The sequence below is a fragment of the Wyeomyia smithii genome, chromosome 2, assembly GCF_029784165.1.
Source record: "Wyeomyia smithii strain HCP4-BCI-WySm-NY-G18 chromosome 2, ASM2978416v1, whole genome shotgun sequence".
NCBI lineage: Eukaryota > Metazoa > Arthropoda > Insecta > Diptera > Culicidae > Wyeomyia > Wyeomyia smithii.
Window position 1 is genome coordinate 31,945,559 of NC_073695.1, and position 24,324 is coordinate 31,969,882.

A 24,324-nucleotide genomic window follows, 5' to 3' on the forward strand; every position below is an offset into this window, starting at 1 on the left:
GACATTTATGACATTTTTGGCATCTCTGACATTTTTGACATTCTTGGCATTTATGACATTTTTGACATTTTTGACATTTCTGCCATTTTTGGCATTTCTGTCATTTCTGACATTTATGACATTTCTGACATTTCTGACATTTATGATATTTATGACATTAATGACACTTATTACATTTGTGACATTAATGACATTTATGACACTTATGACACTTATGACATTTATGACATTTATGACATTTGTGACATTTATGACAATCATGACACTTATTACATTTATGGCATTTGTTACATGACATTTATGACATTTATGACATTTATGACATTTATGACATCAATGACATTTATGACATTTATGACATTTATGACATTTATGACATTTATGACATTTTTGACATTTATGACATTTATGACATTTATGACATTTATGACATTCATGACATTTATGACATTTATGACATTTATGACATTTATGACATTAATGACATTTATGACATTTATGACATTTATGACATTTATGACATTTATGACATTTATGACATTTATGACATTTATGACATTTATGACATTTATGACATTTATGACATTTAGTTTTTAAATAGTTTATTTGACACGGCACGATACAATTTATGTTTAACTGAGCCAAGTACATTTTTTTTAAATTCTAAATTAGCAGGGAAAAGAGGGAGGCCTTTTTTATTCTCGCGGCCGACTACGAGCTAGTGGGGATTTAAGGTGAGAGGAGGGGTGTTACAATTTTGTTTTTAACTATTTTATATTACAGAATGTATTCATTTGTACGTGGCTAACCAGTGATGTTCTGTTTGAGCAGTTTTGGTCTGAGGTCTCTGCGTAAACATAGAGATGCCGAGTCTTCGTTTTAGTGTCTCCAGCCGGGTGTATCATTCTCTTTCAGTTTGTGACAGAAATTGTATTCTAGCAAATAGATAAAAGAAATCAAATTTTAATGCCAGCATTTTTTATAAACCCGTATAGCTGTGTCATGTACTGGAGATCACCGCTTCCCAGAATGTCTCTAACGGGTACGTCCGGTTGTTTTCCTCGGGCCCGAAGGGAATCTATAAGCTCAGACCTAACACCACAGTATTCGGTACACGACCAAACAACATGCTCGATGTCATGGTAGCCATCGCCACAAACGCAGTGATAACTGTCTACAAGCCCTATACGAAAGAGATGCGTGTTTAACGTGTAGTGATTGGACATAAGTCTGGACATCACGCGAATGAGGTCCCGACCTACATCCAACCCCTTGAACCATGCTTTCGTCGATACATTAGGAAAAATGGAATATAGCCACCGTCCCAGTTCATCTGAGTTCCATGATAATTGCCAACTGTTGAGTGTTTTCCGACGCAAAATGCTATAAAATTCATCATAAGCAATTGGTCTTACATAAATATCGCCATCAATAGCACCCACCTTAGCTAAAGCGTCAGCCTTTTCATTGCCCGGAATGGAACAATGAGAAGGGTCCCACGCTAAGGTAACTCGGTAATTTTTATCTGTTGAAGCACTTAAAAACCGCCGTATTTTCCCCAGGAAATACGGGGTGTGCTTCACAGTCTTCATCGATCGCAGAGCCTCAATGGCACTGAGACTGTCTGTGAAGATGAAGTAGTGGTCTATGGGCAGGGTTTCGATGATCCCAAGAGAGTACTGAATGGCAGCAAGTTCTGCGACGTACACGGAAGCAGGAGCATCGAGTTTGTAGGAGGCGGTAAAATTTTCGTGGAAAACACCGAAGCCAGTGGACTCATCTAGATTAGATCCGTCAGTGTAAAACCTTTTATCATAACTAACATGCTAAAACTTATTGGAAACAATTTTAGGGATCTCTTGGGGTCGCAATTGATCCGGGATACCAGAAATGTCTTGTTTCATGGTGGTGTCGAAGAATATAGCATTATTAGAAGTATCTAAAAGTGCGACATTGGAGGAATCGTATGAAGAAGGATAATTATCTTGAGGCATATAGTCAAAATATAAAGTCATAAATCTGGATTGAGATTGAAGGTCGACCAACCTCTCGAAATTTTCAATTACTAATGAGTTCATAACTGTGCATCAAATTAGCAACCGGTAAGAGAGATTCCAAAAACGATGTTTCAATGGAAGAATACCCGCTAGCACTTCAAGACTCATCGTATGGGTCGACTGCATGCAACCTAAGGCAATACGCAAACAACGATATTGTATTCGTTCCACTTTGATCAAATATGTGTTTGCTGCGGAGCGGAAGCAAAAATACCCGTACTCAATTACAGACAATATCGTTGTTTGGTAAAGCCTTAGAAGGTCTCCTGGGTGGGCTCCCCACCAGGTTCCGGTAATCGTAGGAAGAAAATTAATCCTCTGTTGGCATTTTCGTGTCAGATACCTAATATGGCAAGCCCAGGTGCATTTAGAGTCGAACCAGACCCCGAGATATTTAGCGACTAAAACCTGAGTGATTGTTTTACCCGTTAGTAGGAGCTGCAGCTGAGCTGGGTTATGCTTCCTAGAAAAAACGACCAACTCAGTTTTCTCCGGAGAGAATTCGATACCCAGCTTAAAAGCCCATTCAGACAAATTGTCTAAGGTATCTTGCAATGGTCCTTGCAGATCGCTAGCCTCGCTACCAGTAATGGATACAACGCTATCGTCTGCAAGTTGCCTTAGCGTGCATGAATTTGCAAGACATTCATCGATGTCATTGACGTAAAAATTATATAAGAGAGGACTTAAACATGAGCCCTGGGGAAGGCCCATGTAACTAATTCGGGAAGTTGTCGAATCGCCATGTGAGAAATACATATGCTTTTCTGACAACAAATTGAGCAAAAAGTTATTCAGATTTAGTGAAAGTCCCTGCGAATGAAGTTTCGCGCTTAAAACTTCTACAGAGACAGAGTCAAAAGCCCCCTAAATATCCAAGAACGCAGAAGCCATTTGCTCTTTTCGAGCAAATGCGAGTTGAATTTCAGTAGAAAGCAACGCTAGGCAATCGTTCGTCCCTTTGCCCCGGCGAAAGCCAAATTGAGTATTTGAAAGTAAACCGTTTGTTTCGACCCATTTGTCTAACCGTAAGAGGATCATTCTCTCCATTAATTTCCGGAGGCAAGAGAGCATCGCAATCGACCTATATGGATTTAATCAGAGGCAGGTTTCCCGGGTTTCCGAATAGCAATGACTTTTACCTCCCTCCAGTCATGCGGAACAATATTTAGCTCAAGAAACTTGTTGAACAAATTCAACAAGCGCCTTTTTGCAGAGTCGGGTAGATTCTTCAACAGGTTGAATTTTATTCTATCTAACCCTGGAGCCTTATTGTTGCACGACAGGAGAGCCATTGAAAATTCCAACATCGAAAATGGGGGCTCTTCCGTGGTTACTAAAAACGCGTCGCGAAAGGTTTTCTGTTCCGGTACAGAGTCCGGACAGACCTTTTTGGCAAAATCGAGTATCCAGCGATCTGAATACTCCTCACTCTCATTCGAAACGTCACGGTTCCGCATGCGCCTGGCGGTATCCCAAAGAGTGCTCATCGCTGTTTCCCTCGACAACGCGTTTACGAATTGCCGCCAGTACCCGCGTTTTTTCGCCTTTACTAAGCTCTTCATCTGCCTGCCCAGTGCCTCGTACTTTCGAAGTAGGTTGACAGTGCCGTACTCCCGGTAGTCCTTATACGCCGCGGACCTTCGCGCGTACAGCTCAGAGCACTCTTTGTCCCACCATTTGTTGGGAGGGCGCTGTCTAATCGTTACCCCGGGTATCGGTTTCGTCTGAGCTTGAGTCGCGGCGTCGATTATCAAGCCAGCTAAGAACGCGTATTCTTCCTCCGGAGGAAGTTCCTCGTGAGTCTCGATAGATTGCGCTATAATAGACTCATAACACTTCCAATCAATATTACGTGTAAGGTCGTAGGAAATATTGATTGGGTTCGGGGAAGTTGAACCATTAGCAATTGATATAACGATTGGAAGATGATCACTACCGTGGGGATCGTTGATTACTTTCCACTGGCAATCTAACGCTAGTGATGTCGAGCAGAGGGATAGGTCAAGCACGCTTTCACGTGCTGGAGGATTAGGTACACGTGTCGCTTCCCCAGTATTCAAAACTGTCATATTGAAGTCGTCGATCAAGTTACAGATTAAAGAAGATCGGTTGTCGTCGTACAGCGACCCTCATAGCGAACAGTGAGAGTTAAAATCTCCCAAAACCAAAAAAGGTGCGGGAAGCAGTTCTGCTATATCAAGGAGTTGCTTCTGTTCAATCCGCGCGGATGGGGGAATATATAACGAAACAAGGCAAAGGTCTTTCCCATTCATATTCGTTTGAATGGCAACAACTTCAATATTCGAGATCGAGGGGATGTCGATTCTGAAAAAAGAATAGCACTTTTTGATCCCTAAAAGTACCCCTCCACCGTGTGAGTCTCGATCTCGACGAATGATGTTGAAATCGTGGAAATTAAGTTGGTCATTTGAATTGAGAAAAGTTTCACAGAGCGCGAACGCATCACAATTGTATGTGTTTATCAAATGTGAAAATAAATGAAATTTGGGGATGATACTTCTGCAGTTCCACTGTAACACAGTGACAAAATTCCTAACCTCTTTCGAAGTATTAGTCATCGAAAGATACGATAGCTGAAATGAGGGACCAAGTTGCTGTGAGTTGCTTCAAAAAGGTTTTCACTGTAGGGAGAAGGGCAAGAAGAACGTTTTGAACGGGATCTGGCATGTTGAAAGTTTTAAATATCCAGTCCACAATATCAGAGAATTTTATGAACCCTGTTTCTTTTATGTCTTCTGATCGAGAAATGGGTGCACGAGGGGTTTTTGGTGCCCCAGGAAGCGGTGGGTACTCCTGGTTTGATTTGAAATTAAAACCGGGTGGTACTTGCTTCGGTTTTTCTTCACCGCTTCCTTTTTGTGTTGTCTTATTGGTCATTCCGCTAGGGGTTATCTTACGACCTTTGCGAGAAAGATTAGGAGAGTTGAGCATTCTCCTCTTCCTAGATCCCTCTGGCGAGGCATAAGAACACCCTTCGACGGGATCGTCAGATGTACCCTCATCGGTTGGCAAAAAGGAAAAGATGTTTCCTGTCGAGGGTGGCTCAGCCCTCTTAAGCATTTCTGCAAAAGAGCGCTTTGATCGTTCCTTAAGGGAACGCTTAATTTTTTCCTCGCGCTGTTTGTACGCGGGACACGCCGAAAGGTCATGCCGAGTTCCCTCGCAGTAAAGACACTTTTCAGTATCCTCACTGCAAGCGGTCTCAGCATGATTGCCTCCGTACTTGCTGCAGCGTGCCTTGTTGCAGCAGTAGGTGGCTGTATGACCTAACTGCTTGCAGTTTTGGCAATGCATTACCCGCGGTACGAACAGGCGTACAGGCAGACGAACCCTGTCCAAAGAGATGTAGTTCGGCAGTGCGGATCCGGCGAATGTTACACGGAAGGAGTCCGAAGGGAGGAATTTCTTCTTCCCTTCTTCGATGGATACTGAATGCAATTGCTTGACATCCAGTATCTTTACATCTTGGATCAGGGGGTTCTTGAAGCAGCCAACCCCGTGACGCAAAATGTCATCGACCGTGAGGCTTCCTTCGGTAACCACACCGTCGATCTCCACGTCCTTGGCAGGGATGTACACGCGGTACTCCCTTGTAAAGAGCTCGTAGCTAGCAATTTCGTTTGCTTGCTTCAAGCTACTCACGACAACTCGCAGTTTGTTCGGCCTCACCTTCGTAATCTCGGTTACGGCCAAAAACTGTTTTGCCAGGTCTTTGCCTATTTGAATTATATTCAAAGGTTTTTTTATGGGCCGGAAGTACAAGTAGTAGGAAGTAGGAACAAGTAGTTGATATTAAATTTTAAAAACAATTTTTCAAACTACAATAGATCAAAATTAAAAAAAAGACAGTAATATTAATACTAATAACAATAGTAATAATATTAGTAATAATAATAATAATAATAATAATAATAATAATAATAATAATAATAATAATAATAATAATAATAATAATAATAATAATAATAATAATAATAATAATAATAATAATAATAATAATAATAATAATAATTATAATAATAATAACAATAATAATAATATTAATAATAATAATATTGATAGTAATATATTAATAATAATCATAAAAAATCTAAAGTGAATACTTCACCGAACGTCTAAGTCACGACCTAACGGCTGATAGTAGGATCAATCGAGTGTCTCCGCAGAACAAACAATGACGATCCAGCTTCGTGTTGTGACACAGTGGCCGTATCTTACACGCGACCTTGTAGATGCCACTTGTAGTTGACTTCTACTCGCTCGATCGTATGGTGGTCCGTGCTGCTAGCGGGGTAACAGCGGTGCGGGAGAATTGTTCTTGCTGATATATCAGCTGCGTATCAGATCACTGGCGGGGTAGCCTGCCCCTACCAGTGTGCAGAAGATGTTTCTGCCGATATATTGCAGACTATTGTTATCGCACAGCACAAGAAATGATCGAAAAAAAACACCCGTACGATAACTCGTGTATTGTTATTTTGCGAATCACACGAAGATAAACAATTTGCGTCTAATCGAGACGAAAGCAAAACAACGAATGCATTTATGACATTTATGACATTTATGACATTTATGACATTAATGACATTTATGACATTAATGACATTTATGACATTAATGACATTTATGACATTTATGACATTTATGACATTTATGACATTTATAACATTTATAATATTTATGACATTTATGACATTTATGACCAAACGGAGGAAAATTTTCAAGATCTATACTAAAAGAGAGAGTGTCGAAATAGTTTTATTGGCGTTGCATGATAGATGAACGTTCCCTAATTGATTCATTAAATGAAAAATGAAAAAAAATAGAAAAGATAAAATCATGCAAAAAACATACAAAATTAAAAAAAGGTTAAAAACAATACAAAAAAGAAAAAAAAAAGAAAATATAAGTATAACCGAAAAAGAAGATAAAATAGATGAAAAAAATAAAAAGATAAAAAATAATAATTTATTCTTAAAAAAATAAATAAAAAAAAACATTTTGAAACAATGTTAAGGAAATTGAAAATAAACAAAAAATAAGTAAATATATTAAAAGCTTAAAAAAAGTAAATTGGAGGAATAAAAAAAACTTTAAAAAATATATGCATTTAACAATTAATCATAGAAATGAGAAAAGTATCAATAAAAAAATTAAAAACTAAAATAAACAAATATTTTTTTGTTTTTCGTTTGACTGCATTTTCATAAAAACTGGATACAAGATACAATTGTTCATTTTTTTTGTAACAAATGTGTTTTCTGACTTTAAGTGGGTTAGTCAAAATTAAGATTATTCTTATTTTTTTTAAAAATAACCAAACACTTGCGCAAAATAAATAAAAAAAGTCTGATTCCATTACACTGATCGACAAATGCGAAAAAAAGAGCTGCCCTAAAGCTTAAAATAACTGCCATAGAAAGAATATAGCTTTTTGACCATTCCTGTGAATTTTAATGCCCCTAGCTATTACCAGAACGCGTCACCTTACGTGAGAGTTCGCATAGTGATTGCTCAGCGGGTTCGTCGCTTCAACTTCATGTCTACGAGAAAACTTATTTAAGTCTCTGAAAAACTGTTGGTGACTGGGGGCACCAAAATTCACAGGAATGGCTTAAAACCTATAATCTTTCGAGCTACACCTGTGTGGACCAAAGTCATATATGTATTGACATTACTGATAGTTCTGACATTTTTAACAGTTTTGTCAGGCATAACATTTTGATGTTTTAGACATTTGGGACATTTTTGACATTTGGGACATTTTTGTAATTGTTGAATTTTTTGACATTATTGATATATTTTATAATTTTAAAATCTTTGACATCTTTGCCATTTTCGAAGTATTTGGCAATTTCAACAGTTTTGACATTTTTGTCATTTTTAGATTTTTTGCACTCTATTTTTTTTTTTCTTCACATAACATTTATTTGACACGGCACAAATACAATTTAATGTTTAACGGCGCCAATTATATCTGATGACTTAAAAACTAAAGCAAATTTTTTATCCTCGCTGCCGACTACGAGCTGAAATTAAGTCTAACTTAAAACTAGCATGGGATTTCCAATCAGTGTTTTGTTGTTCAATGGTCGTCTGATAATCGTCGAATGGCATGTATGGATTCGTTCTGCTGAGCCACGATGTCGTGAGTTGGGACAGAGGCTCGTAGTCCTTGGGTCCTGGTTCTATTGTGCGGGGTCTGGTTGCTGGTTTTGTGCTTAAGGTTCAAACGTGTTCTTGTCGTTTTGTTGGGTGTAGACGGAGGGGAACGGGACTAGACTGGGGCGTGGATGGATTTCAGGAAAACGTATATAAGGGACATGTAGGATAGGTCACGGCTCGCCAAGACATCACGAACAGGAACAGCCGGCTGTCTACCCTCGGCCTGCAGGGAAGCTATTAATTTAGACCTGGCGTCACGGTGTACAGGGCATGACCAAACCACATGCTCTATGTCGTGATAACCTTCACCACAGGCACAGATACCACTTTCCCCGAGCCCAACACGACGGAGATGCGCGTCAAATCTATAGTGATTGGACATAAGCCGGGACATCACGCAAATGAAATCCCGACCTACATCCAACCCCTTGAACCACGGGTTCGTCGATACTTTGGGGATTATGGAATGTAACCACCTTCCCAATTCCCCTCTGGTCCAAGCATTTTGCCAACTGATGATCGTATTCTGACGTACAAGTGCGAAAAATTCATTAAAGGCAATTGGTCTTTCATAAATATCACCGTTTGTTGCGCCCACCTTAGCCAAAGAGTCCGCTTTCTCATTACCCGGTATCGAGCAGTGAGAAGGGACCCACGCTAAGGTAATCTGAGTAGATTTTTCGGATAAAGCACTCAGATGTTCCCGTATTTTCCCCAGGAAATACGGAGAGTGCTTAACATCTTTCATCGATCGGAGAGCCTCAATGGAACTGAGACTGTCCGTAAAGATGAAATTATGGTCCGTGGGCATTTTTTCGATAATCCCTAGGGTGTACTGAATTGCAGCTAATTCTGCGACGTAAACAGAAGCAGGATTATCGAGCTTATGGGAGACGGTTAAATTGTTATTGAAGATACCGAAGCCAGTGGACCCATCAAGAAGTGATCCGTCAGTGTAGTACATATTGTCGCAGTTGATGTTTCGATATTTATTGGAAAAAATTTTAGGGATCTGCTGCACGCGTAAATGATCCGGGATTCCACGAGTTTCTTCTATCATGGATGTATCGAAAAACACAGTAGAATCAGAAGTATTTGATAAGTCGACACGATTTGGAATATTCGAAGAAGGGTTAATATTTTGGGACATGTGATTGAAATACAATGTCATAAAACGGGTTTGAGAATTAAGTTCGATTAACCTTCCAAAATTTTCAATCACGGGACGGTTCAAGACCTCACATTTGATTAGAATACGAGAAGACAGGCTCCAGAAGCGGTTTTTCAATGGTAGTACTCCAGCTAAAACCTCCAAACTCATCGTATGGGTCGACTGCATGCAACCTAAGGCGATACGCAAACAACGATATTGTATTCGCTCCAGTTTGATCAAATGTGTGTTTGCTGCGGAGCGGAAGCAGAAACACCCGTATTCAATAACAGACAATATCGTTGTTTGGTAAAGCCTTATAAGGTCTCCTGGATGGGCTCCCCACCATTGTCCGGTTATTGTACGAAGAAAATTCACTCTTTGTTGACATTTTTTCATCAGATACCTCACGTGACAACCCCAGGTGCCTTTAGAGTCGAACCAGACACCAAGATATTTGTGTACCAAAACCTGAGAAATCGTTTTACCCATTAATTGTGTTTGAAGCTGAGCAGGTTCATGCTTCCTAGAAAAAACTACTATCTCAGTCTTCTCCGGAGAGAATTCGATACCTAGCTGTAAAGCCCAAGCAGACAAATTGTCCAAGGTATCTTGCAATGGTCCTTGCAAATCGGCAGCTTTGGCTCCTGTAACAGAGATTACACTGTCGTCTGCAAGTTGTCTTATCGTGCATGAATTTGCCAGACATTCGTCGATGTCATTTACATAAAAGTTGTAAAGAAGGGGGCTTAAACATGAGCCCTGGGGAAGGCCCATGTAGCTAATGCGAAAAGTTGCCAAATCGCCATGCGTAAAATGCATGTGCTTTTCGGACAACAAATTGTGCAAAAAATTGTTCAAAATTGGAGAAAATCCTTTGTTCTTTACGAGCATACGCCAGCTGAATATCTGTTGAAAGCAACGCAAGACAATCATTCGTCCCTTTGGCACGGCGGAAGCCAAATTGAGTTTCTGATAGTAGACCATTTGATTCGACCCAGTGGTCTAAACGACGGAGTATCATTTTTTCCATCAATTTCCGGATACAGGATAGCATTGCAATCGGCCTATAAGAGTTGTGATTAGAAGCTGGTTTCCCTGGTTTTTGGATGGCGATCACCTTCACTTGCCTCCAATCCTGCGGTACAATGTTTTGCTCCAGGAACTTATTGAACAAGTTCAACAAGCGCCTCTTGGCATTGCCGGGTAGATTCTTCAACAAGTTGAATTTGATTCTATCTAATCCAGGCGCGTTTTTGTTACAGGACAGGAGGGCAACTGAAAGTTCTGCCATCGTAAAAGGTGATTCTATCGCGTCGTGGCCCGGAGACGCATCGCGAACAATATTTTGCGCAGGAACAGAGTCCGGACATACTTTCCTGGCAAAATCAAATATCCACCTACTTGAAGACTCCTCGCTTTCGTTGACCGTTACGCGATTCCGCATTCTTCGGGCTGTGTTCCAAAGAGTGCTCATCGATGTCTCCCTCGACGTCTCGTTCACGAACCGACGCCAATATCCACGTTTCTTTGCTTCAGCCAAGCTTTTAAGCTTGGTATCAAGCTCCGAATACCGTAAATAGTCGCCAGGTATACCTCCCGTCTGGTAGGCCTTAAACGCGTCGGATCTTTGCGTGTAGACATCGGAGCACTCTTGGTCCCACCACGGAGTGGGAGGCCGTTCTTTGATCGTTACGCCGGGATATTTCTTCGTTTGGGCTTGCAACGCGGCGTCGAGAATCAAGCCCGCGAGGAGGTTGTATTCTTCAAGTGGTGAATGATGTTGAATCGACTCGACCGCTTTTGAAATCATTTCCTCGTATAACTTCCAATCGACATTTCGTGTGAGGTCATACGGAATGTCAATTGGTCGCATGCGAGTTGACCCGTTAGTAATTGAAATAAGAATAGGCAGATGGTCGCTACCGTGAGGATCGAGGATTACCTTCCATGTGCAATCCAACCGTAGCGACGTCGAACATAAGGATAGATCCAAAGCGCTTGGGCGCGCTGGAGGTTTCGGGATACGTGTCATTTCACCGTTGTTTAAAATAGTCATGTCGAAGTCATCGCAAAGGTTATAGATTAAAGAGGAGCGGTTATCATTGTATGGGGAACCCCAAGCCACGCCATGAGAGTTGAAGTCTCCCAAAATCAAACGTGGCGAGGGAAGAAGTTCTATTAAATCAAAGAGCAGCCGTTGCCCAACCTGTGCTCTGGGGGGAATATATATTGAGGCAATACAAAGCTCTTTACCTTGTATTGTCATTTGACATGCGACAACTTCGATGCCTGGAATCGAGGGGAGGTTAATACGATAGAAAGAATAGCACTTTTTAATCCCTAAAAGTACTCCTCCATATGGGGTGTCTCGATCAAGGCGAATAATATTAAAATCATGGAAGTTGAGATCAATATTTGAAGTAAGCCAAGTTTCACAAAGGGAAAATGCATCGCATTTGTTTTTATTTATCAAAACTTTAAACGAATCAATTTTTGGTAAAATACTTCTACAATTCCACTGTAAGACAGAGATAGAATCCTTCATATACGCAGTTGAATTAGGCATCGAAGGATACAATCGCTGCAAGGAGAGGCCATTGGGCAGTCAACTGCTTCAAAAATGATCTAACTGTTGGGAGGAATGCTGTAAGAAAAATTTTAACTGGATCGGGTACATTGAAAGTTTCAAAAATCCAGTCCACAATGTCAGAAAATTTCACTAATCCAGAGTTTGTTTCATCAACTGGGAGTGTAAAAGGAGCAACTGGGGTTTTAGATGTTCCTGGCAGTGCTGGGAACTCCTTCTGGGACTTTAAATTTGCCAGCCCAGGAGGAGTTTGCTTCGGTTTTTCCGCAGCACTGTTTGGTTTGTTTGTAACTTTCATTTCACTTTGAGAAATCTTAGGACCTTTTCTGGGAAGTTTAGGAGAGGAAATATTTTTCCTCTTTCTAGACTCCCCAGGATTGGCGTAAGATGCTCCCGCTGGTGAATCGTCAGAATCGGTTTCCTCAGAGGGCAACAGATCGAAGGGGTTCGAAGTAACGGGAGAAGTGGTAACGGTCTTCTTCAGCATGTCAGCGTAGGAACGCTTTGAACGCTCTTTGAGAGACCGTTTTATTTTATCCCTGCGCTGCATGTACACCGCACATGTCGAGAGCTCATGCAGATTTTCTCCGCAGTGAATACACTTTTCAGCGTTAACACTGCAAGAATCTTCCGCATGAGACTCCCCACACTTGCCACAACGTGCCTTATTGCAGCAGTAGGCGGCTGTATGGCCTAACTGCTTGCAATTCAGGCAGTTCATGACGCGGGGCACGTAGAGCCTCACAGGGAGACGAACCCGGTGGATCGAGACGTGGCTTGGTAGTGCAGACCCGGCGAACGTAACTCGAAACGAGTCTGACGGAGTGTATACTGTTTTGCCACCGATGATCGATGCTGACCGCAATTGCTTGCAGTCGAGCACCTTTACTTCGGGACACGTTTTGTTCTTAAAGCACCCTTTGGCACTTTGCAGTATACACTCGACGGACAGACTCGAATCGGTTATGACACCGTCGATCTCCACGTCTCGTGCGGGTATGTAAACGCGATACTCGCGTGTGAAGAGCTCAGAGCAAGCTATATCGTTGGCCTCTTTCAGGTTACCGACCACGACACGGAGCTTGTTAGGCCGGACCTTGGAAATTTCGGTCACGCCCTTGTACTCCTTCGTCAGGTCTTTAGAAATCTGCAAGAGGTTCAACTTTTTCGATTTCGGTCCTGCCTTTGGCCGAAAATAAACAGTATAGCTGCCCTGGGCTCCGTCTGGGTAAAGCCTGGGGCGAGGGGGGACTGAAGAATGAACAGGGGAGGGGGTAACAGAAGGGTCAGGGTCAGAGGGGTTCGGGGATGGTGGCGCGGGAGGCGAGGGATCTACATCCATCGCGCTATGTTTAGCGCACTAGCGCTGACAAGAACACGTACCTTTTTATTTCTCCCTTCCAGTAAGGTTGGTTGTCCGATCGTTCGAAGTAGCAGCCGTTACAGCCAGCAGCACCAATACAGCAGCACCAAACAGCCACCAGCAGCGAGCCAGGTGTGAGATCACTCCACACAGCGATACGACTCGCTGACACTGATGGCTTCTTCTTTTTCCTCGTTTGTGTCTCGTCCACTGCTGTAGCACAATCCAGCCAGCAGCCAAATCGGCTTACGCACCAGCTGGCAGTCACGATGCGAAACAGTTGCACAAAGGAACGACCTTGAACCCGGATTTATTTCACTCGACCAGGCAAACAATGCCAACACTTGTTCACACGTCTTTTGTTTTATACTCTATCGGACCGATCACCAAACACGTCCAGTACTGATGCGTGTTCGGCACAGAATGATTTTTGCACTCTATGATAGGACATCATTGTGATGATAACACTGGCTAACACATGGTTACTAGACTGGGACACGGTTATATGGGAAAAAAGCGATGGTGTTATTTTTTCGCTCCCATGCACTTTTCGTGTTCCTTATGGGTCCTATAACGACTGTGTAACTTTTCAGATCGATCGGTGAAACGTCCGATTTGCGCCCGATTTTTAAAGCTTCCATACGATTTCATATGAGAAAAACCACATTTCAAAACTTTTTCTATAGAGATGTCCAGTTGGCTTCTAAAAATATATCAATACATGATACTTATACGAAATTTTCCTGGGAAAAGCTCTCCTGAAGACCGCAAGGCGCTACCTTGTTTGTGAAAAAAGATATTCACCCCAGACTGATTCAATATCTGACGAATGGCTCACCATTGAATTTTACTAGCAATACTGCTGCAGCATGATGCTGTTGCAAATTCAACCATGTGATGGGAAATGATATCGCTTAAATTTATCTTGGCGGCTTCCCCGAAGATACTTTGAGCAAAAGTTACACTTTGAAAATTAATTCCACGCGAAATTATTTCTCATACTTAAGCGAGTTTGCAATAGCAGCATGCTGTAGCAGTGTTGCAATGGTGAGCCGTCCGTCAGACATTCGATCAGTTTGGGGTGAATAGCTGTTTCTACAAGCATCGTAGCGCCTTACGGTCTTTAGAAGAGTTTTTCTCAGGAAAATTTACTACAAATATCATGGACATATTTTTAGGGGCCAACTTGGAATTTCTAGAGAATAAGTTTAAAAAAAAGTGGATTTTCCCATATAAAATCGTATGGAAACTTTAAAAATCGGGCGCAAATCGGGCGTTTACCGATCGATCTGAAAGGTTACACAGTTGTTATGGGACCCATAAGGAACACGAAAAGTGCATGGGAGCTAACATTTATTTTTTGTCCCACCCTAATGGTTACCGTAGAGCTCAAACTGGAAAAATATGAGAAACTTTAACTCTTCGGTGCCCCTGGTTTGGTTACTTACAAGTGCGTCAAAAAGCCGCGGAGCAATCGCTCCCCGGGTTCGTCGTTTTTACGTTTGCTTACGGGTAAACTTCATTCAAGTCATTAAAAAATTCACGCACCTTCGACCTGGCTTGGAATTTAGGTGATACCAGCCAAGTCGAAAGTGTGTAAAGTGTTCAGAGACCTCAATAAGTTTTTCCATAAGGAAACGTACATGCGACGAGCCCGGCGAGCGATTACTCTAATGCCTTTTAACGCACCTCTAACCAAACTATGGGCATCAAAACTCACAAGAACGGTTAAAAAGCTAAAGTCATATTTTTCCATTTTGAGCTTTACGGCAAAACCTGTGTTGACCAGTGTTATCGTAAGGGGGGTAAATGATGAACAAGAGCGTTAATCTCTTGCGTTATACATGCATGATTATTCATATTACAGTAAGATTTTTTACGGGGGTTGCTTTTCTTCATTACTCAAAAACGGTACAAGATATCGACCTCATTTCAATCACGTTTTCCGTTCTAGGCTGTAAGTAATCATATAAACGTTTTCAAAAATGATGGCGAACCAGCATGTGGCTGAAAGCCACCCTAATAAAGTAATAAAAAAAAATGTTTTCAAAAAATATCACAATTTTTGGTCTAAATACCGCTCTAATTCTGCGCGGTTCTTAATTCTGCGCACTTCGTATTAAAATGTAAAAAAAATATCGATTAAAAGCAGATTTTCAAAAATGAAGTTTGGAAGTGATTTCCTATATATTAACTGTTAACTTTCTGCTTATATTTCCTTTCTTACTAAACGGCATCAACATTTTGGTACGAAGTGCGCAGAGTTAGGAGCCGCGCAGAATTAGGACGCCTCACGGTACTGAAAATTAAAAATATTGCATTTTGTTCTCTGGATTCACCGCTATCATATTCAAACGAAGTTCAAACATTTCACCATACCTATTTAAGTTATAGTTCAAAAAACTCTATTTAAGTTTCAATTTTTCCTAACATTTTCGGCATATTTGACGTTAATTGTTTTTTTTATATATAATATTTTTATCATTTTCGACATATCAACACTTTTGACAATTCTTATTGTTGCATATTGAAAACAAATATAAAAGAATAAATTGTTTTGTTGCTTAATCTTAATTTGTTTTAAATATCATTCTTAAAAGCACGGTAAGAGTTTGATTTTTATGAAATGTAAATTATAAATTTCATAAAAATAATCGAAATAAAGTAAGTAATCCACTAAGTAACTTGGATGACACAAAAGGACTCATTAATTTTCAAAAGATTTTCAGATTTACACAGCGCTTTCAACAGTTCATTTCACGACTTGCAAATGGTTTAATATTTGTGAATTCGCCTTACTGTGTTTTTTTTTTATTCACTACACATTGTAATTGTATCCTCGTTATTGCATCTACGTGTGTTAAACACATAAAATAATACTGGTTTTACCATCATCGCGGTCACTCTATGACTCTGCAAATATTTCGCACGCAGACTTACTTCGCTTCTTGTACTACTAAATTAATCGTTAGTTAACTTCCTAATACAAAAAATGTAAAATGACACAACGATTTCACTTTGAACGTTTTTAATGATGTCTGTTTATCTTCCAGTTGTCTCCACAAGGCAATCGAACGGCGAAACGTTACCATCGTGTGCAAGTTGATTGATCTACTGCTGAACTATCGGCTGCCTGAACTACTGAACTTGATGAACGAACGCAACGAGAGCGCTCTACATCTGGCTGTTTCAGCCAACCTGGTGGAAGTGGTTGAGGCTCTACTGCTGGCCGGGACTAATATCAATGGCTGTGACTACCGTGGGAATTCTGTACTGCACCGGGCTGTGGTAGAGGGCGCTATCGAAAGCTTGAGCACTCTGATGGATCACTGCAAGCGAATTGGAGCGCGCGTTGATGTGACTAACGATGACGGGGTGACGGCGCTCCACTTGGCGATCATGTGTAAGAATCTGAAAATTACCCGACTCCTGCTGGATAGTGGGTGCTCTCACACGGTGCGGGATCTGAAACACGGCAACAATATTCTTCACATCTCTGTGGAAAGCGTAAGAACAGTTACCACCCTTATTTCAATACCAGTATTAATTTTTAAATTTTTCAACAGGACTCTTTGGACATGGTTAACTACATTCTGGAAAATGTAGACAAAACTCTTTCCGAGGAGCCTAATAATGCAGGCTACACCCCACTGCAGCTGGCAGGTGCCAGACACTTGACGAACTCGAATAACAAACTGATAATAAAGGAACTGCTTCGATTCAATCCTAAAGGTATGTTGGAGAAGGAATCTTCAACCGATGAGGACGATGAAGATTCGGAACAACCGGAAGCCCCTCTCACGCCCACTAGTTCCTCGTCAACGGAGAGTATGCTGCTGTCGATGAACCTAACATGCGACCGGGGGGAAGTCGTTCGGATACTTGAAGAGCACTCGGGTCCAGGTGAAGAAACGACCGAATTAACCCCGCTGAAGAATGTGCCCTACAATTTAACTGTGGAGGAAACCGTCGAGGAGCACCCTTTTGATGAGGAGTGTTTTTCACAGCTCTGTGAACTGCTGAATCGTGATCAAACGTGGAAGGAAGTGGGTGCACTGCTTGACTTCAACGCATTTTTCAGTATGTGGGAGCAGTCAGCGAATCCCACCGGTATGCTGCTGAATTGCTTTGAGGTAGGTTGGGAACATTTCTTGGGAAAGCAAAATTATTAACTAGCCTTCGTAATTTGATTGTAGATGCAGAAAATGAAACTGAATCATTTGATCGAGATTCTACAGGCGCTGGACCAGAAGGACGCGATCCATCTAATCGACGAAATGGTATGCCGCAAATTGAAGTGATCGCACTGGTCGAAGGATCAATCTGAAGAACATCAGAGCTCTGCTCATTAATGCTAGTGATTTTTTTTATCATTCACACATCAATGTGCACTTAATTTTTTACATTAAGTAGATGAAACCATGGTTATATTTTGGTATAAAAAAAAAGTGTCTTTATTTGTTTATTACATTTTCCTTTCCAGGCTGGTAGTTATATTTCAGTTTACGGTAGGTCAATGTTAGTACCGCAGGCTGAACACGTGCTTCGAGCTAGTCGAACCTGTTTTTACCTCATGTGCTTAGACGCGACAAAACACGTGCTTCAAGTGAACTCTGAATCCATTCGGATCCAGAACGTTTACCGCATACAATTAACACATTCCTGCATGAGTCGTATGAGTATCAGTTTTTATTCACACTTAGAATAGCCCATTCTTGGTTACTTCTTTTTCCACAGTGTGCTGCTAAGTCGCAGTCTGACAGGCTTCTAATATGTGCCATTATCTTGATCTTTATCAGTTAAATCTTTTTTTAGAATATAATAGTACACCTATTTCTCACTGTTACCACCAGCTAGAAACGTGACTAAAATTGTAAGAGGTTGTAACCGGTTGTGTCTGGAAAAGATGTTGCTGATCATTACTGTAAGCGAAATAAACTATGTCGTTAATTAGATATTTATTTTCCTCCGTTTTTTTACCTATCACCGCTTACATACTGGCTATGATATGACATTGAAATAGTAGCAAAGTATTACGCGGTTTTTGTTACTGTGATTAGATGAAGCATGTACCTTCGCAAATGTTTATGCCGCTTGAAAATGTATTAACACAATTCGTATTGAAGCTTTATTTACGGAGGAAATATTGACTCGGACCACCATTTCTTTTACATACAATAAGATATGAGGACATTTCAGCAGGATCAACCACTAGCTGTCTACAAAAAAAAAAAAAAATACTACAGAACACAACATCGGTCAAAATGACTATAAAGATCATCGGCTCCGTGAAAATTTGTAATTATTGAACCAAAGTAAATGGATTCATCAAACAAGATTCGTTCAATTTTATTTTTTTTGTAATGTAATGGAATCCAGTCTTTTTTATAGATTCCAGGAGTCCTCCACGTTCACCGTTTCTAGTAGAATTCTTTTATATTAATAAGAAAATTAAAGCTTTCAAGAAAACCAACGTGCACGAAAGAGAATTACACTGGTCGACAAAATGAAAAAAGTGCATTCCAAAAGCTCAAACCGGATAAAATAAAAAAATTATAGCAATTCAATCATTCCTATGAATTTTGGTGCCTCTAACCATTACCAAAACGCGTCAACTTACGTGAGAGTGTCGTGTAGAAATTGCTAGCCGGGTTCGTCGCTTTAACGTTATGTTTACGAGAAACTAATACGAGTCTCTGAAAAATCGGTAATGGCTAGGAACCCGAAAATTAACAGGATTGATTGAATAGCTATAACCTTTTATTTTTTCCAGTTTGATTAATAAAATAGTTGAAGAGGTTGTTTATAAGACACGACCGCAGAGGTAACGTAGAATACGACAGCCTGTCTTAAGTCAATGTATTTCTTGGAATAGTTTTGGGAATCCACTCAGTTGGGGTTAATTTAATAGTCTCTTTGCTCCAGATGACGTTTACCACTGTAGCCGGCACCGTGGTTTCACTTGCTGCCGTATCCAAAACAAGAATGAAATTGAATTGTTTTGAGGCTGTCTTTTGTATCAAGTTGCACTAAGATATCTTAATTTAGGCAGTGGCTACGAAGAGGCTATAGACAAGGGCAAAGTTTGTGCAGGCAGCATTCCCCATCTATGATATAACAGTTCAAATAACAATTTTCTGCATTTTACGGAAGCGTAGATAAATTTATGTAAGAATCTGAAAATTACCCGACTCCTGCTGGATAGTGGGTGCTCTCACACGGTGCGGGATCTGAAACACGGCAACAATATTCTTCACATCTCTGTGGAAAGCGTAAGAACAGTTACCACCCTTATTTCAATACCAGTATTAATTTTTAAATTTTTCAACAGGACTCTTTGGACATGGTTAACTACATTCTGGAAAATGTAGACAAAACTCTTTCCGAGGAGCCTAATAATGCAGGCTACACCCCACTGCAGCTGGCAGGTGCCAGACACTTGACGAACTCGAATAACAAACTGATAATAAAGGAACTGCTTCGATTCAATCCTAAAGGTATGTTGGAGAAGGAATCTTCAACCGATGAGGACGATGAAGATTCGGAACAACCGGAAGCCCCTCTCACGCCCACTAGTTCCTCGTCAACGGAGAGTATGCTGCTGTCGATGAACCTAACATGCGACCGGGGGGAAGTCGTTCGGATACTTGAAGAGCACTCGGGTCCAGGTGAAGAAACGACCGAATTAACCCCGCTGAAGAATGTGCCCTACAATTTAACTGTGGAGGAAACCGTCGAGGAGCACCCTTTTGATGAGGAGTGTTTTTCACAGCTCTGTGAACTGCTGAATCGTGATCAAACGTGGAAGGAAGTGGGTGCACTGCTTGACTTCAACGCATTTTTCAGTATGTGGGAGCAGTCAGCGAATCCCACCGGTATGCTGCTGAATTGCTTTGAGGTAGGTTGGGAACATTTCTTGGGAAAGCAAAATTATTAACTAGCCTTCGTAATTTGATTGTAGATGCAGAAAATGAAACTGAATCATTTGATCGAGATTCTACAGGCGCTGGACCAGAAGGACGCGATCCATCTAATCGACGAAATGGTATGCCGCAAATTGAAGTGATCGCACTGGTCGAAGGATCAATCTGAAGAACATCAGAGCTCTGCTCATTAATGCTAGTGATTTTTTTTATCATTCACACATCAATGTGCACTTAATTTTTTACATTAAGTAGATGAAACCATGGTTATATTTTGGTATAAAAAAAAAGTGTCTTTATTTGTTTATTACATTTTCCTTTCCAGGCTGGTAGTTATATTTCAGTTTACGGTAGGTCAATGTTAGTACCGCAGGCTGAACACGTGCTTCGAGCTAGTCGAACCTGTTTTTACCTCATGTGCTTAGACGCGACAAAACACGTGCTTCAAGTGAACTCTGAATCCATTCGGATCCAGAACGTTTACCGCATACAATTAACACATTCCTGCATGAGTCGTATGAGTATCAGTTTTTATTCACACTTAGAATAGCCCATTCTTGGTTACTTCTTTTTCCACAGTGTGCTGCTAAGTCGCAGTCTGACAGGCTTCTAATATGTGCCATTATCTTGATCTTTATCAGTTAAATCTTTTTTTAGAATATAATAGTACACCTATTTCTCACTGTTACCACCAGCTAGAAACGTGACTAAAATTGTAAGAGGTTGTAACCGGTTGTGTCTGGAAAAGATGTTGCTGATCATTACTGTAAGCGAAATAAACTATGTCGTTAATTAGATATTTATTTTCCTCCGTTTTTTTACCTATCACCGCTTACATACTGGCTATGATATGACATTGAAATAGTAGCAAAGTATTACGCGGTTTTTGTTACTGTGATTAGATGAAGCATGTACCTTCGCAAATGTTTATGCCGCTTGAAAATGTATTAACACAATTCGTATTGAAGCTTTATTTACGGCGGAAATATTGACTCGGACCACCATTTCTTTTACATACAATAAGATATGAGGACATTTCAGCAGGATCAACCACTAGCTGTCTACAAAAAAAAAAAAAATACTACAGAACACAACATCGGTCAAAATGACTATAAAGATCATCGGCTCCGTGAAAATTTGTAATTATTGAACCAAAGTAAATGGATTCATCAAACAAGATTCGTTCAATTTTATTTTTTTTGTAATGTAATGGAATCCAGTCTTTTTTATAGATTCCAGGAGTCCTCCACGTTCACCGTTTCTAGTAGAATTCTTTTATATTAATAAGAAAATTAAAGCTTTCAAGAAAACCAACGTGCACGAAAGAGAATTACACTGGTCGACAAAATGAAAAAAGTGCATTCCAAAAGCTCAAACCGGATAAAATAAAAAAATTATAGCAATTCAATCATTCCTATGAATTTTGGTGCCTCTAACCATTACCAAAACGCGTCAACTTACGTGAGAGTGTCGTGTAGAAATTGCTAGCCGGGTTCGTCGCTTTAACGTTATGTTTACGAGAAACTAATACGAGTCTCTGAAAAATCGGTAATGGCTAGGAACCCGAAAATTAACAGGATGGATTGAATAGCTATAACCTTTTATTTTTTCCAGTTTGATTAATAAAATAGTTGAAGAGGTTGTTTATAAGACACGACCGCAGAGGTAACGTAGAATACGACAGCCTGTCTTAAGTCAATGTATTTCTTGGAATAGTTTTGGGAATCCACTCAGTTGGGGTTAATTTAATAGTCTCTTTGCTCCAGATGACGTTTACCACTGTAGCCGGCACCGTGGTTTCACTTGCTGCCGTATCCAAAACAAGAATGAAATTGAATTGTTTTGAGGCTGTCTTTTGTATCAAGTTGCACTAAGATATCTTAATTTAGGCAGTGGCTACGAAGAGGCTATAGACAAGGGCAAAGTTTGTGCAGGCAGCATTCCCCATCTATGATATAACAGTTCAAATAACAATTTTCTGCATTTTACGGAAGCGTAGATAAATTTACAACTGATTGCTGGCACACATGCTAGCCACACGCTATATAGCAAGCCACGCACGCTAGCCGCACGTTATATGACAAGCCACACATGCTGTAAACATGCACACACGCGCTACAAACATGCATACCCGCCATAAACATACACACACGTTATACAGCTAGCCACACACGCTATATAGCAAGCCACGCACGCTATATAGCAAGCCACACGCGCTATAAACATGCACACACGCGCTACAGACATGCATACACGCAATGAACATACACACACGCTATACAGCTAGCCACACACGCTATATAGCAAGCCACACGCTAGCCACACACCTTATATATTAAAGACACACGCTACAGATATTCACACACGTTATGTGCACACACCCTGTATATACATACGCTGGATGATGGTGGCTTATCAAACCACCTGGCGGTGCGAGTCTCTTTCAGTTTCGGGTTGTATTCACCCAACGATATCTGAATTGGATTACCGCTGGTGGGGTCCTCAGATCGAAGGGAAGCTGAACTGAAAGAGGTAGGAACTGCAGCTAACCACTCCCACCGCCGCTGTTGCCCGCTGCTGATCCACTTCGCCTACTGCCATCGGTGTTGATGTCCGCTGTTGCTGCCTGCTGCTAGTAAACTGATTTGCTTGAAAAGAAACAGTCTCTTATATAGCCCAAAGAGTGCATTCCCGGCTAACTAGGTACTCCATTCTGTCGTCCTTTGTAGGGAAAGGCAGCAAGCAACGAATCAAAAGTCGACATTTGCGTTTCGACAATGTTCAACAATTTTCAATATTACAATAGTTTGAACAATCAGATTAGAATTTTCTGCATTTGGACGGGTGTTTAAATGATTTTCCAATCGATTGCAGCAAAAATGAAGGAAATCGGTTGGAAACTGACTGGGTTAAAATGTTTGAAATTGGACAATTTTTGTGACGCTCTCGATGTTTTCGGTTTTGAAATTGGATTCCTGTATTAAAATTGGGTCCCTGTAATTGTTGCCGTAAGACGTATTCTACGTCAAAAGTCCCTAACCGAACATGAACAATTGCTAGAGTGGTAACTATAGCCGTCGGTGGTGTTTCTGATACCTGAATGATAGAGTGGTAACTATAGCCGTCGGTGGTGTTTCTGATACCTGAATGTCTTCACCTTGCTCTTGAACAACACTTACTATTTTTTTTTTTAAATATTAAGATTTTCTACTCACTTGTTGCTCACACAAACGCCGCGGTATTTCTACCCGTTTGACGGCTTTTCTAAACCCCCTACTTTTACCACCCATCGTTTTTTATACTTTTTGACGTTGACTAACGTCTATATCGAAGTTAGGCGCCTGAATTTGAAAATCTAGTAATTCAACCAGGGAAAACCAGGGAAAAGTGGTCAGGTTTTGAGCGCTTATTTCGCAGTCATCTATAATCAGGTTTTCGAGGTTTTGGCAACAATCTATCAGAAATTCTTTAACGGTTAAATTTATGTAACAAAAACAAACTATTGTTTAAGATACACTATTGAAAAATTGGTACTTAATATCGATTGTTTAAATCGTCCCGCACAGCCAATCACTACCTCTTTTCCCAAGCACAGTCGACAATAACGGGTACAATCGATCTGACTTTGTTGATATTGTTGTTGTCACTTTCTGTTTCCGATGTTTATTTGCGTTCCTTGTCAATCCATTTTCTACTTAGCCCCTCCTTCTTTCTAACTAACTAGCCTTGGTATAAAACGTACCGTTCGAACACTCACCCCATCACTCATCAGTTTCATTACTAAACCGTACCGATTACATACAGACGCACAGAGGAAAGACAAAAGAGTACCGGTCATCTCGTGCCGGTTTCACCCGTAATGCTGGCGGCTGTTAGTAGTACATGGCTACTGCAAAATACTAAAATGGCTGGAATTCTGGACGGACTAACCAGAAAACAAGAATATAATCGGCAACTAGCACCTTTTGGTGCCTCGAAATTGTGTAATAGAAGCGGCTAATTGAATTTTCTGTTTTACAAAATGCTGCTGCTAGCGGAAAAAACCTTGCAAA

General features: G+C 40.6%; 2 protein-coding genes across 4 annotated transcripts in view; both read left to right on the forward strand.

Moving 5' to 3' along the window:
• LOC129723312 (nuclear factor NF-kappa-B p110 subunit) overlaps window positions 1–18,289 on the forward strand; it is a 49,976-nt gene extending 31,687 nt beyond the window's left edge. For 2 of the 3 annotated variants that reach the window (XM_055677460.1, XM_055677461.1), the window contains exons 7-9: window positions 16,403–16,856; window positions 16,916–17,482; window positions 17,546–18,288. In XM_055677460.1, coding sequence (XP_055533435.1) covers window positions 16,403–16,856; window positions 16,916–17,482; window positions 17,546–17,650 — 1,126 coding nt within the window. In that variant the 3' untranslated portion in view covers window positions 17,651–18,288. Of the gene's footprint in view, window positions 1–16,402; window positions 16,857–16,915; window positions 17,483–17,545 lie in introns of all 3 variants that reach the window. The other variant, XM_055677459.1, reaches the window with a different exon arrangement.
• A 1,175-nt stretch (window positions 18,290–19,464) lies between these two features.
• On the forward strand, window positions 19,465–21,038 carry LOC129723313 (uncharacterized). The gene is made up of 3 exons (XM_055677462.1): window positions 19,465–19,621; window positions 19,681–20,247; window positions 20,311–21,038. Exons 2-3 carry the CDS (start codon window positions 19,693–19,695, stop codon window positions 20,413–20,415), a joined length of 660 nt encoding a protein of 219 aa, XP_055533437.1. The 5' UTR covers window positions 19,465–19,621; window positions 19,681–19,692; the 3' UTR covers window positions 20,416–21,038.
• The last annotated feature ends 3,286 nt before the right edge of the window (window positions 21,039–24,324 follow it).

Bases quoted from the DNA above. Each gene is read 5' to 3' on its own strand.
- LOC129723313 (XM_055677462.1), top strand. From the start codon at position 19,693: ATGGTTAACTACATTCTGGAAAATGTAGACAAAACTCTTTCCGAGGAG. The intron at 20,248-20,310 runs GTAGGTTGGGAA...ATTTGATTGTAG, and splicing joins TGCTGCTGAATTGCTTTGAG to ATGCAGAAAATGAAACTGAA.